General features: G+C 48.9%; 1 protein-coding gene across 1 annotated transcript; it reads right to left on the bottom strand.

Moving 5' to 3' along the window:
* Window positions 1-9,630: 9,630 nt before the first annotated feature.
* Window positions 9,631-9,936, bottom strand: LOC136510888 (uncharacterized). Its single transcript, XM_066505192.1, has one exon. The coding sequence runs from the start codon at window positions 9,934-9,936 to the stop codon at window positions 9,631-9,633; it is 306 nt and encodes a 101-aa protein (XP_066361289.1).
* Window positions 9,937-13,732: the final 3,796 nt, after the last annotated feature.

Genomic DNA, 13,732 nt, shown 5'->3' with positions numbered 1-13,732 from the left:
TAATCCGAATCGGAATAGCCAACTAATTCAAATATAGCTCCTTTGGGATACCAAAGGTCAATGCTTGGTGTGTGCTTAAGATACCTAAGGATTCTTTTTACGGCAATTAAATATGTTTCCTTAGGATTAGCTTGAAATCTTGCATATATACACATACTAAACATGATGTTGGGCCTAGATGCGGTTAAATATAACAAGCTACCAATCATAGAATGGTAGAGAGTTTGATCAACCAGGTTACCTCCCTCATCTAGGTCGAGATTTCCATTTGTAGGCATTGGTGTCTTGATTGGCTTACATTCATCCATCTTGAATCTCTTGAGAAGGTCTTTTGTGTATTTCTCTTGAGAGATAAAGATGCCTTCTTTCATTTGCTTGACTTGAAAACCAAGAAAGAATATAAGCTCACCAATCATGGACATCTCGAACTCCTTCGACATCAATTCACCAAATTCTTTGCATGAGTCTTCATTTGATGATCCAAAGATAATATCATCAACATATACTTGATAAATGAAGATATGCCCATCAAGCTTCTTGGTGAATAGTGTGGTGTCGACCTTCCCAATGGTGAAGCCCTTCTCAAAGAGGAAGTCCCGAAGGCGCTCATACTAAGCTCTTGGGGCTTGCTTAAGCCCATATAGTGCCTTGGACAACCTATAAACATGATTAGGATATCTAGGGTCTTCAAACCCAGGAGGTTGATCAACATAGACTAGTTCATTAATAAAGCCATTTAAAAATGCACTTTTTACATCCATTTGATATAGTTTCATTTCATGATGTGATGCATATGCAAGTAGGATACAGATGGCTTCTAATCTTGCAACCGGTGCAAAGGTCTCTCCAAAATCCAAACCTTCAACTTGGGAGAACCCCTTTGCAACTAGTCTTGCCTTGTTCCTCACAACAACACCTTGATCATCTTGCTTGTTGCGGTTCCAATGACTCTTGCACCTTTTGGTCGCTCTTCAAGAGTCTAAACTTCATTACGAGTGAAGTTATTCAACTCTTCATGTATGGCATTTATCCAATCTAGATCTTTAAGAACTTCTTCTACCTTGGTAGGTTCATAGCAAGAGACAAAAGAGTGATGAGCAATAAATGAAGTAAGTTTTTGAGATTGAGTCATTACACCCTTTGATGGACTCCCTATGATGAGATCTTATGGATGATCTTATAGGAGAGGTGTATTTCTTCTATTGACCACTTGAGGAGGAGGTTGTGGAGCATCAACATCTTGTCCTTGTACCACCATTTGCTCATGGGAGATATGAGTATCTTCATTTTCTAATCTCTCATCTTTTTCACCATCTTGTGGCACACTTGATGAAGAAGGTTGATCAATGATTTGTACATCATCTTCATCATCTTTTGGCTTGATGTCTCCCACTGGAATATTCTTCATAGCCTCCCTCAATGGTTCATCACCTACATCATCAAGATTCTCATGTGCTCCTTGGGAGTCATTAGATTCATCAAATTCCACATCATATGTTTCTTCAACCAAGCCGATGGCATGATTAAATACTCTATATGCTTTGGACTTTGATGAATAACCAATAAGAAAACCAATATCACAACATCTTTGAAACTTCCCTAGGTGTTGCTGCTTCTTGTAGATGTAGCATTTGCAACCAAACACCCTAAAGAAGGAGACGTCCGGCTTCTTCCCATTGAGCAACTCATAAGGTGTCTTGCCAAGGAACTTTTGAAGGAATAGGCGGTTTGATACATAGCATGTGGTGTTGATTGCTTCCGCCCATAGAACTTCAGGGGTGTTGTACTCATCTAGCATTGTCCTTGCAAGAGTGATCAAAGTCTGGTTCTTACTCTCAACTACACCATTTTGTTGAGGAGTATAAGTTGTGGAGACTTCATGCTTGATCCCAACTTCATCATAATAAGCTTCAATGTTTGTATTGTCAAATTCTTTTCTATTATCACTTCTAATCTTCTTGAGCTTCACTTCAAATTCATTTTGAGCTCTCTTGGCAAACTTCTTGAAGCAAGATGCAACTTTGGATTTATCATGAAGAAAGAATACCCATGTGTACCTTGAATAGTCATCAACAATCACAAGACAATAGAGATTCCCTCCCAAACTCTTGTATGTTGTTGGTCCAAATAAATCCATGTGTAGGAGTTCTAGCACTCTTGTGGTTGACATGAAAGCTTTGGTTGGATGAGTATTTGCAACTTGTTTGCTAGCTTGACATGCACTACAAAGCTTGTCCTTTTCAAACTTCACATCCTTTAACCCTCTCACCAAATCATTCTTCATAAGCTTCTTGAGTGAACTCATACCAACATGAGCAAGTCTTCTATGTCATAGCCACCCAAGTGTTGTTTTGGTGAATAGGCAAGTCTTCAAATTTGCATCTTCAGAGGTGAGGTCCACTAGATATAAGTTGTTGTATCTAAATCCATTGAATATCACTTGGTTATCATCTACCTTGGATACAACAACCTCCTTCTCGGTGAACAAGCATTGGAAGCCAAGATTACACAATTGTCCAACGGATAGCAAGTTGAAGCTTAATGAAGCAACATAGAGCACATTGGAGATGGAATGATCATTTGATATTGCCACTTTGCCTAATCCTTTAACCTTGCCCTTTGAGTTATCTCCAAATGTTATTTTCTCTTGTCCATCTACCTCTTCATCTAGTGAGGTGAACATACAAGGATCACCGGTCATATGTTGAGTGCAACCACTATCAATAACCTAATGACTTCCATCGGTCTTGTAGTTCACCTACACACAAGAGATTCAAGCTTTAGGAATCCAAACTTGTTGAGGGCCCTTCACCTTCTCAACAAGTGACTTAGCCACCCAAATCTTCTTAGGCCTATTCTTGTTAGGGGGACCTAAGAACATGACTTTCATCTTTCCACTAGAATCTTTTCTAAGCATGTAGTGAGCATTGAAGGCAAATGGTCTAGCATGCTTGGGCAAGGGTTGTGGTGGTGGAGTTTGGCACTCATGAGCAAAGTGGCCTTCTTATCCACACTCAAAACATCTCTTTGGCTTTGGCTTTGGCTTTGATTGTTGTTGTTGAACTTGAGCCTTCTTCTTCTCTACACTTGCCACATATCCAATGCCACTTCTATCCATCTTCATGATGGTGTTCATGAGTAGCTCACTTTGGAGGTGCTTGCCTCTAGCAAACTTGCTCAACCCAATCTTGAGATGCTCTTTCTCCAACTTGAGCTTCTTATTTTCTTCCTTTAGAGCATCATCTTTCTTCTCTTCCTTGAGCTTCTTGTTTTCTTCTTTGAGCTTCTCATTCTCAAGGATCAACTCTTTGTCATGATCAAGAGTTTCTAGCACAATGGTGTTGTGGCTTTTCATTTCTTGAAGATCTTTCATGAGCTTTTCATTTGTGTTCTTGAGCTTGACATATTCATCATAGTCATTGCACTCAATCACTTGCTTGCCTTTGCCATTAGATCCTTGCTCAATGCTCTCATCAATCAAATCATCACTTGATGTAGCTATATCAATCTTAACAACATGGTTAGTAGCATCATGTGGCTTATTTGGTAAAAATTCTTGAGCAATAACAAGAGTATCATGATTGATCTTAAGAGTTGTATACTCATCTTTTAGCTTGTTGTGGCTAGTGATGAGCTCATTGTGCACCCACTCAAGTTTATCATGTTTATCTTTAAGCTCTTTCTTAGAAGATTTGAGCTCCTTGAGTTTGGATGATATAGCATCATTAGTTTCTCTAAGCTCATCATTAGCCTTTTCCAATGTATCGCACTTTGCTAAGAGTGAATCATTTTTAGCATCAAGCTTTTCATTTTTAGCTCTACTCTTTCTAATGATCTTAGTATATTTTCTTAGTATTTTGACAAGATCATCATATGAAGGTAAATCATCATCATCGCTATCGCTATCATCATCACTAGCTTGCTCATCATCACTACTATCATCATTATTAGTTACCTTGTGTTCACCCTTGGCCATAAGGCATAGGCGTGTAGAGGATGATGGCGATGGTGGTGGTGAAGATGGAAGATCAATAGCAATGGCGGCCACCTTCTCATTGTCACTATCATCATCGGATGATCCACTAGATGAATCAATGTCCATGAGCCAATCACCGATGATGTAGGCCTTTCCACTATTCTTCTTCTTGTGGAAGTCCCTCTTTTGACATCTCTCTTCTTGTATGGCTTATTCTTCTTCTTCTCATCTTCATCTTCATTACTTGAGTCATCTTTCTTGCCCTTGTTCTTATTCTTGAACTTGTTTTTCTTGGGCTTGGGGCATTGATGTGCTAGATGACCAAGTTCACCACAATTGAAGCAATCCATTTCAGAGATTGGCTTTCTTCTAGAGCTTGTGAAGAACTTCTTCTTGGCGTCGAACTTAATGCCACTCTTATTTAGCTTCTTTAGCATCTTGGCGGCTTTCTTTACCATGAGAGCAAGATTTTCATCTTCATCTTCTTCATCACTTGAGCTCTCATACTCAAGTCTTGCTTTGCCCTTGTCTTGGCTAGCTTTGAATGCTAAGTCTTTCTCTTTCTTCTTAGTAGAGGATGAGCCATCTTGTAGTGTGATATGCATGTACATCTCATGAGCATTGATCTTTCCCAAGATTTGTGTTGGTGTAGCGGTGGAAAGATCACCTTGGTGTAACACGGTCACAATATGCCTATATTTGTCAATGGGGAGGACACTCAAGATCTTTCTCACAACATCGGATGGTGACATTTGAGTAAGTCCAAGCCCATTGACTTCCTCTACAAGAACATTCAAACGTGAATACATCTCATTAGCACATTCTTTGGGAAGCATCTCAAATGAATTTAGCTTTTTAATCACAAGATGATAGCATTCCTCATGCTCACTCTTGGTTCCCTCATGGAGCGCACAAACGTCCGACCATAGTACATGGGCATCTTTGTGGTTCCTTACACGGTTGAACACATCTTTGCAAAAGGCCTCTAAAGATGGTGTTTCAAGCCTTTGCATTCCATTTTTCATAATTAACCTCGTCGCCTTGTAAGTTAGTAGCATCTCGAGGTTTTGGGAAGCCTTGTGAGGCGGCTCTAAGAATACCAACGTCTAGAGCTTCTAAGTACGCCTCGATGCGGATTTTCCAATATGGAAAGTCATCTCCCTCAAAGATAGGAGGAGGTCCATCCCCATGAGACATCTTGCTCTAAGCGGTTAAGCTTAAAAACATGAGCATGATGCTCTGATACCAATTGAAAGAATCAAGATGCCCAAGAGGGGGGGTGAATTGGGCTAATTCTAAATTTTCTTGCAATAATTAAATCCTACGGTTAGCCCAATTAACCCCTTGTACCTAGAGAAGTGTTTCTATTAATCTAACGCACAACGGACTTGCAACCTATGTTCTAAACTTACTCTAGTATGACAATTCTATGAATGTAACGATAAGTATTGAATTGCTCAAAGTAAATGCTCAAAGTAAATAGAGAGAGAGGAATACGGCGATGTTTTGCCGAGGTATCGGAGAGTCGCCACTCCCCACTAGTCCTCGTTGGAGCACCCGCATAAGGGTGTAGCTCCCCCTTGATCTGCACAAGGATCAAGTGCTCTCTATGGGTTGATTCTTCGACACTCTGTCGCGGCGAATCACCTAAAACCGCTCACAACTTGAGTTGGGTCACCCACAAGCTCTGCCAGGTGATCACCAAGCTCCCAATCACCACCAAGCCATCTAGGTGATGGCGATCACCAAGAGTAACAAGCATGAACTCTCACGTGACCACTTGAAGCCTAATGAGAATGGTGGATGCACACTTTGCTACTCTTGATTCACTAATGAGGCTACTCTCTTGGATTCATGAATCTCAATCACCTCACTAGGACCTTGCTCTTCTTGGCACTCACAAACATGTTTCCTAGCTGTTGGAATGAGCAAAAGTGACTCCACACACGAGTGGAGCTTCTATTTATAAGGCAGCCTGAAAAACGAACCGTTATGAGCTTCTGCGGGGTGACCGGACGCTCCGGTCATGTTGACCAGATGCTCTAGTTAGTTCAACCCACATTCCAGTGTTTAAGTGTTGACTGGACGCTGGCAGGGTCCAATCACCATTGACCGGACGCATCCGGTCGCGTTAAACCCTCACTGGATGCTTACTGTACTCGACCAGATGCTGGATCCTTAGGGTCCAGTCAGTACTGACCGGACGCGTCCGGTCGCAAATTCCCTTGTCTGGAACCTTACTGGAGTCGACCGGACGCTGCCGCTCAGTGTCCGGTCACTTGACCACTCCAGCGTCCGGTCGCATCGAACGCAATCTCTTAATCAAATGAACTGACCGGACCCTACGGCCAGCGTTCGGTCGCATCGGAGCCAGCGTCCAGTCAGCATTTGACCCTCCATTCACTTCCAACTCTCGAACATATGTGAATAAAGTTTGCTCCATAGGATCATAGGGCTGTTGTGGAGCTACCTAGTGCTAGTTTAACAAGTGTGCACCACACCTAACTCACTAGACTCACCTAGGTCAAGCTACCCATCCATACGCCCCTTAATAGTACGGCCAAAGGAAAAACAATGTCCTAAACTACTCTAAGTGTCACTCCAACTCCAATCGACACTTAGAACTAGTCATCCTTAACCTTGTCGTCCATCCTTTGAAAACTGAAATGATTTCCATCGTAGGGGCATGACCACCTAGATTGCCCAATTGATCTCCATTACCATGACCTAACTTAATTGCCTCTGCAAAACACATGTTAGTCATAGTAATCTTGTATTATCATTAATCACCGAAACCCAACAAGGGGCCTAGATGCTTTCAGCTGGGACCTCCGTAACCCATCACTCGGCGTATTTGTTGAGTCGGTTGAAGATGCATGACTTAAGTCCTTGGAGGACCATGCCATTGGCGCGTTCGACCTAACCGTTAGTTCGTGGATGTCTGACCGAGGCCTAGTCGATCCTAATACCATATGCATCACTGAAATTTAGGAACTTTTTTCCGGTGAAGTTGGTCCCGTGGTCAGTGATGATACAGTTGGGAACGCTGAATCGGTAGACGATGTCAAGGAAGAATTTGACTGCCTCCTCCGACTGGATGTTGGTGATGGGTTTGGCCTCTATCCACTTGGTGAATTTGTCGACCGCTACGAGTAGGTGAGTGAAACCGCCCGAGGCTTTTTTGAGGGGTCCTACCATGTTGAGGCCCCAGACCATGAATGGCCAAGTGATAGGGATGGTTTAGAGCTCTTGTGCCGGTAAATGGGTTTGCCGGGCGTAGAACTGGCATCCCTCACACCTGCGAATGACTTCCTCTACATCTCATAGTGCGGTGGGCTAGTAAAAACCTTGGCGGAAGACTTTTCCGACTAGCGACCTTGGGGCCGCATGATGCCCGCAAATGCCAGCATGAACCTCGAGGAGGAGATCCCTCCCTTGGCTAGTGAGGATATACTTCATGAGTACCCCTGATGGGCTCTGTTTGTAGAGCTCATCACTGAGTGCGACGAAGGTCTTGGCGTGTCGAGCAATTCATCGGGCCTCCGTCCTTTCGGGCGGGAGAACCTCTTCGAGGATGTAGGCGAGTAACGGTACTCGCCAATCGGTTTGACCGGGCGCCAATACAGCGACGTTCATAGGTGGCATAGAGGTACTGGGATGGGAGCCCTTGGGCGCTGGTTGGGCGTTGGGGTCAGAGCCCCTGAGCATCGGCTGGGCGTCGGGGTGCGTCCGGGTCGGACCTTCCAAGATGCGAGCAGACAGCTCATGGATGTCGTTGATGAAGACCCCGCTTGGGGATGGATCTTGCCTGGTGGCTAGCTTTACGAGAAAATCGGTGGCATCGTTGTCCCTTCGAGGGATGTGATGCAGTTCGATCCCCTAGAATTTGTCCTCAAGCTTGCGCACCTCTTGGCAGCATGCCATCATGAGGGGGCTTTTGTAGGAGGACTCCTTCATGACCTGATCAATGACTAGTTCTGAGTCTCCACGGACGTAGAGTCACGTAGCATCGAGCTCGATGGCGATGCGGAGTCCGTTGATAAGGGCCTCGTATTCTGCGGTGTTGTTTGAAGCTGAGAAGTGGAGGCGGAAGGCGTAACGGAGCCTACTCCCATCCGGGGAGATTAGAACCACTCCAGCTCCCAAGCCGGGCGCCATTACGGACCCATCGAAGTACATTGTCCAGTATTTGTGGGTGATGTCTAGGATTGGTAGCTAGACTTCTGTCCATTTGGCGACAAAATCCGCGAGAGCCTAAGACTTAATAGCGGTGCGGGGGGTATATCTGATGTCGTGGCCCATGAGTTCAAGAGCCCACTGGAGATTTGTCCCATGGTGTCACAGTTGCAGATGATGTCTCCGAGTGGTTATGAAGTGACGACCGTGACTTCGTGGTCGGTGAAGTAGTGTATGAGCTACCTGGTCACCATTAGTACGGTGTATAGGAGTTTTTGCACCTAGGGGTATCGGACCTTAGGGTCGGTAAGCACTTCTCCGACGAAGTACATGGGTCGCTGCACTTTGAGCTGGTGTCTCGGTTCCTCCCTCTCTATGACCAGGGCGGCGCTCACCACGTGGTTATTTGCCACGACGTAAAGGAGGAGGGGTTCTCCCCGCTCGGGAGCGATGAGGATTGGGGCCGATGTTAGGGATGTTTTGAGGCTTTTGAGAGCCTGCTGGGCTTCCTCAGTCTAGACAAAGGCGTCCATCCTTTTGAGGAGCTTATAGAGCGGCATCCCCCGTTCGCCGAGACGGGAGATGAAGCAACTTAAGGCAGCCAGGCAACTGGTGAGCCTCTACACGCCCTTGACGTTGCGTATGGGGCCCATGTTGGAGATGGCCATGATCTTTTCGGGGTTGGCTTCGATGCCATGCTCGGATACGATGTATCCAAGTAGTTTCCCCTTTGGAACCTCGAAAACACACTTTTTGGGATTCAGCTTGATGTTGAACCTTCGGAGGTTTGCGAACGTCACGGCCAAGTCTGCGATCAGGTCACAAGCTTGAGCCATTTTAACCACTATGTCATCAACATAGATGGCGATTGTTGGTTTTGGCTGCTCGGCCTGATCGGGCTAGTCGAGCGGGTCGATTTGGTCGGCGAAGCATTGCTACATGCACCTTTGGTAGGTGGCGCCAGCGTTCTTTAGGCCAAAAGGCATGGTCACGTAGCAGTACGAACCATATGGGGTGATGAACGAGGTTGCGAGCTGATCAGACTCTTTCATCGCGATCTAGTGATAGCCTGAGTAGGCATCTAGAAAGGAGAAGATTTTGCAACCCGAGGTGGAGTCAACCATCTGGTCTATGTGTGGTAATGGGAAATGATCCTTCGGGCACGCTTTGTTAAGTCCAATATAATCAACGCACATTCTCCACTTCCCGATCTTCTTTCTGACCAGGACAGGATTGGCAAGCCAGTCGGAATGGAAGACCTCCTTGATGAACCCGGCTGCCAGGAGTTTGGCGATTTCCTCGCCTATGGCCCTGTGCCTTTCATCGTTGAAGCGACGTAGGCATTGTTTGGCAGGCTTAGAGCCTAGGGTAAGGCATAGTGCGTGCTCGGCGACCTCCTGGGGTATCCTCGGCATGTCAGACGGCTGCCATGCGAAGACATCACGATTGTTGCGTAGGAAGTCGACAAGCTCGCATTTCTATTTGGCCGGGAGCTGGGTCCCGATCTGAACTATCTTGGTTGGGTTGGTGGGTTTGATTCCCACTGTCTTAGTTTCTTTGAGCGGGCGAAAGGCCGACGAGGAAGTTGGTTGGTTACAGTCCAAGGCTGCCGGGACCGACGACTCCCCGAGCCGCAGGAGTTTGGATGAGTTGACGACCGTAGTGGCGAGCTCGTAGTGTTCATGGTCGCACGTGAAGGCGTGCGAGAACGTGCTGCTCACAATGATGACGCCATTTGGTCCCGACATCTTCAGCTTAAGGTAAGTGTAGTTGGGGATTGCCATGAATCTCGCGTAGCATGGCCGCCCCAAGATGCGTGGTAGGACCCTGGAAAGTCCACCACCTCGAAGGTGAGAACCTCCGAGCGGAAGTTGGCTCAGCTGCCAAACATGACGGGCAGATCGATCTGCCCGAGCGGGTATGCCTGCGCTCCCAGGATTACCCCGTGGAAGGGGGAGCCCACCGGGCAGAGTTTTGATCGGGGGATGCGCATGGCATCGAGGGTGTCGATGTACAGGATGTTGAGGCTGCTGCCGTCGTCCATCAGCACCTTCGTAAGCCACTTCTTGCGGACGATGGGGTCGACGACGAGCAGATAGCGTCCTGGTCTTGCGACATGGGAGGGATGGTCCCTCTGATCGTAGGTGATCGGAGACTCCAACCAGCTGAGGAAGGAGGGGATGGCCGACTCGGCGGCGCATGCCTCTCGATAGCGAACCTTATGCTATCGCTTGGTCCAGACGGCGTCGGATCCGCCAAAGATCATGATACATTTGTCAGCATCGGGGAAGTCGTCCGTGTCTTTGCCTGTCGTATCTCCCTTCTTGGGTGCTGCCTCTTTGCCGTCTCCCTCCTTTGGCCCACCGACCTGTCGAAGGAAACGTTTGAGGAGCTCACACTTCTTGTAGAGGTGTTTGACAGGGTAGGTGTGGTTGGGGCATGGACCGTCCATGAGTTTGTTGAAGTGGTCAGGCAGTCCCTGATGGGGCTGCTTGACTGTGCGATCGGTCGCGGCGACCAGCGGGGTGTTGTCCGACCGGCGTCGATCCTTTTTGTTTTTCTTGCCCCTTTGTGTGGAGGGGCCTTCGTCCGGGTCCGTGCGTTTGGCTTTGACCTTGTATCGGCCTCCGCTCAAGACCGCTCCGACCGCCTCCTCACCGGAGGCGTGGTTGGTGGCTACGTCAAGCAGGTCGCAGGTGGTATGGGGTTTTAAGCAGCCAAGCTTGTGGATAAGGGACTCGCAGTTCGTCCCGGAGAGGAACACGCTGATGATGTCTACGTCGACGATGTCAGGGAGGGAGTTGCATCGTTGGAAGAACCTATGGATGTAATCCCACAGGGACTCGCTGGGCTCTTGCTAATAGCTCTTGAGGTCCCAGGAGTTCCCCGGTCGGACGTACGTCCCCTAGAAATTCCCGACGAAGACCCTCTTGAGGTCCGCCCAATCGCGGATGCTGTCGTGTGGAAGGAATTCGAGCCACACCTAAACATGTTCCCCCACGCAAATGGGAAGATATTGAATAATGAAGAAGTCATCATCCACTCCTCCGGCCCGACAGGCGAGCCGGAAGTCTTCGAGCCAAATGCCTAGGTTTGTCTCCCCAGTGTATTTGGTGATGTTGGTGGGTGGCCAGAAACGCTGCGGGAACGGTGCCTTTCGGATGCGCCGGCTGAAGGCCCGAGGCCCTAGGCCCTCGGGGCTGGGGCTCCGGTCGTCCTACCGGCGACTTCGTCTGGGGCGTGTTTCACCGGTTCCCTCGATGGTTAGGTCGGGATTCGTGGCACCTGTCGCCGTATTGTGGATAGCGTTATTACATTGGGACCGATGCCGGTCGCCAATGGCGCTACGGGCGTCCTGGTGCGGATTGGGCCGCTCATGTACCGGTGGTAGGTATGGAGCAGGCACCCGGTTGGACCGTGGTGCGACTACCGCACTCCGAGCTAGTGCTAGTGGCTGTAGCGGCGAGTGAACAGAGGGATCCGTCTGACACGTCCCCATTCCCCTGGTGGGGAGAGAGGGCGTGCGTCGGAGTCATGACGCGGAGCTTTCTGCCTGTTGGACGGCGGCGGTTTCTACTAAAACCCGGAGGTTCCGGTGGACTGCCCGCTCCTGAGGGTCGACGGGCTCGGGAACACCCCGTAGAAGCATTGCTGTAGCAGCGATATTCTGGCCAGCCTGGGCGAATTGTGGGACATCGTTTCCCTCGTTCACGATGTCACGTTGGACCTGACGGGCGCGACCCCAGGCGCCACCCGCCAGGCCGTGTGCGTGGGGCGCGACGTGCTGGGCCGACCGAGCCGACGCAGGCGGTGGCTGGTTCTACCACAGTTGTCGCAATTCCTCGGCGTGCGCTCACGCAGACGCGAGGGCCTCCGCACGTGGGTTCGGAGGGGTGTGAGTCTATGCAGATTCCATAACCACCGACGGCTATCCCGGAGCATCCGCCATGGCGCACTCCCAGGATAGATGATGGCGTGGTGCCACGTCGCCGACGCTGCAATTGTCGCTCATGCCCTCACCATCCAAGGGTTCATGGGAAGCGGTAGGAGTGCAGCCTGCCATTCCCATGAATTCAGATGTGAGGGGGAAAGGCGCCAGCACCCTTCGGAGTCCCCGGGCATACGTGTCCGCAGAAGACGCGAGGCCGTAGGGGAACCGATCATGCGGTGTTTGTGGCATGGACGACATAGTCTCTCCGGGTGCTCGATTGGGGATAGTGAATGAAGAGTAAGTAACAGTACGGGTATTACTTACAGCGGGGTTTAAGCAGAGAGTTTGCTCAGATAGAAGCGTAAATGCCACACCGTCGATGTCGCGCGTCCCGGAGTCGATGGAGGGCGCCCCTTTGACGGGTGCCGGAACATGCGCCTCCTCACGGAGGTGGAGTACGCCGAGCCGGTCGGCGGTGAAGTCTAGGCTTCCGAAGCGGAAGGTCTGGGAAGGCTCGAAGATGGGTGGAACCCGCATCCCGGCGGGCAAGAGTGCGGGAAATTCCATCGATCCAAAGAGAATCGTATCGCCCGAGCCCACCACGGCGGAGGTGGTGGAGAAATGGGCCATCCGATTACCAAAAAAGTGTTGAACGTACAGTGTCTTCCCCACGGACGGCGTCAACTGTCGGTACAGAAAGTGACCAACTAGTAAATATTTATAGTTTTGCTGTACGTTGTGATCGGAGGTGGCCTAGCACTCAATGACACGGGATTTATACTGGTTCAGGCAACGTGCCCTACGTCCAGTGTGGGTCGGTCAGTGACTTTATTCCTGAGCCCAGGTGCTCGAAGTCTGTAGTGGGGTTACAAATGAGAGAGAGAGAGATAGGATGTCCGGTCGGAAGGGCCGAGATCGACAGGAGCTATGCTATAAACGAAGTGTCCAACCCTAAACTTGAACTTGAAGAGGTCGACTTGGGTGAATTGTCCCTGTTTGGAGGGAGCACACCCCCTTTTATAGAAGAAGGGGATGGCTTTACAAGTGAGAGAGAAAAAGAGTACGGACGTTTCTAAGCCTTGTTGCCCACGCCGACGGGGATGGGACAATGGTGGGCGCCCGCAATACTGTTGATGTCGCTGCAGAATGTCAGGTACATGTGGGAGGTTGAGCTATTTTCTTCAAGACTGGAGGACGTCGGTACCTACAAAAATGCTGTCTCGCCGACTGGAGGCATGGTTGTACCACGTTTATCTGGTACGGTGAATTCCGGCGCCTACAATACTGTTGATGCCTAGAGGCACATGGGGGGTCTTACCGTACGGGTGTTTTGAACGGCGCCTACAATATTATAGAGGTAAATGTCGGCGCCTACAATACTGTTCGTGGCAGGGTGGTTGTAAAGTGATGCTCCGCAGGGTATGGTCCCTGGTGTCGTGGTTTGACTCCGAGCCCCGTCTTGCCTTCCTTCGTACGCCTCCTGGTTCCATCCGAGCGGGCGTCCCCGGTCAGATGGTCCCCAGTCGGTTCTGGCGTGCCAGTCGAAGAATAGCGATGGGCAGGGTTCTCTATGAACCCCGGTCGGAGACACGGGGTCGGAGTCAGAGGTGGTCCTCAGGTCAGGCCTTCCGAGTGGAGGCCGTGCGAAG

This window comes from Miscanthus floridulus, chromosome 16 (assembly GCF_019320115.1).
Source record: "Miscanthus floridulus cultivar M001 chromosome 16, ASM1932011v1, whole genome shotgun sequence".
NCBI lineage: Eukaryota > Viridiplantae > Streptophyta > Magnoliopsida > Poales > Poaceae > Miscanthus > Miscanthus floridulus.
The sequence above is the reverse complement of the archived record's forward strand: the minus strand, read 5'-3'. Positions and strand labels throughout refer to the sequence as shown.

Coding starts and splice junctions, on each gene's coding strand:
- LOC136510888 (XM_066505192.1), bottom strand. CDS start 9,936: ATGGCAATCCCCAACTACACTTACCTTAAGCTGAAGATGTCGGGACCA.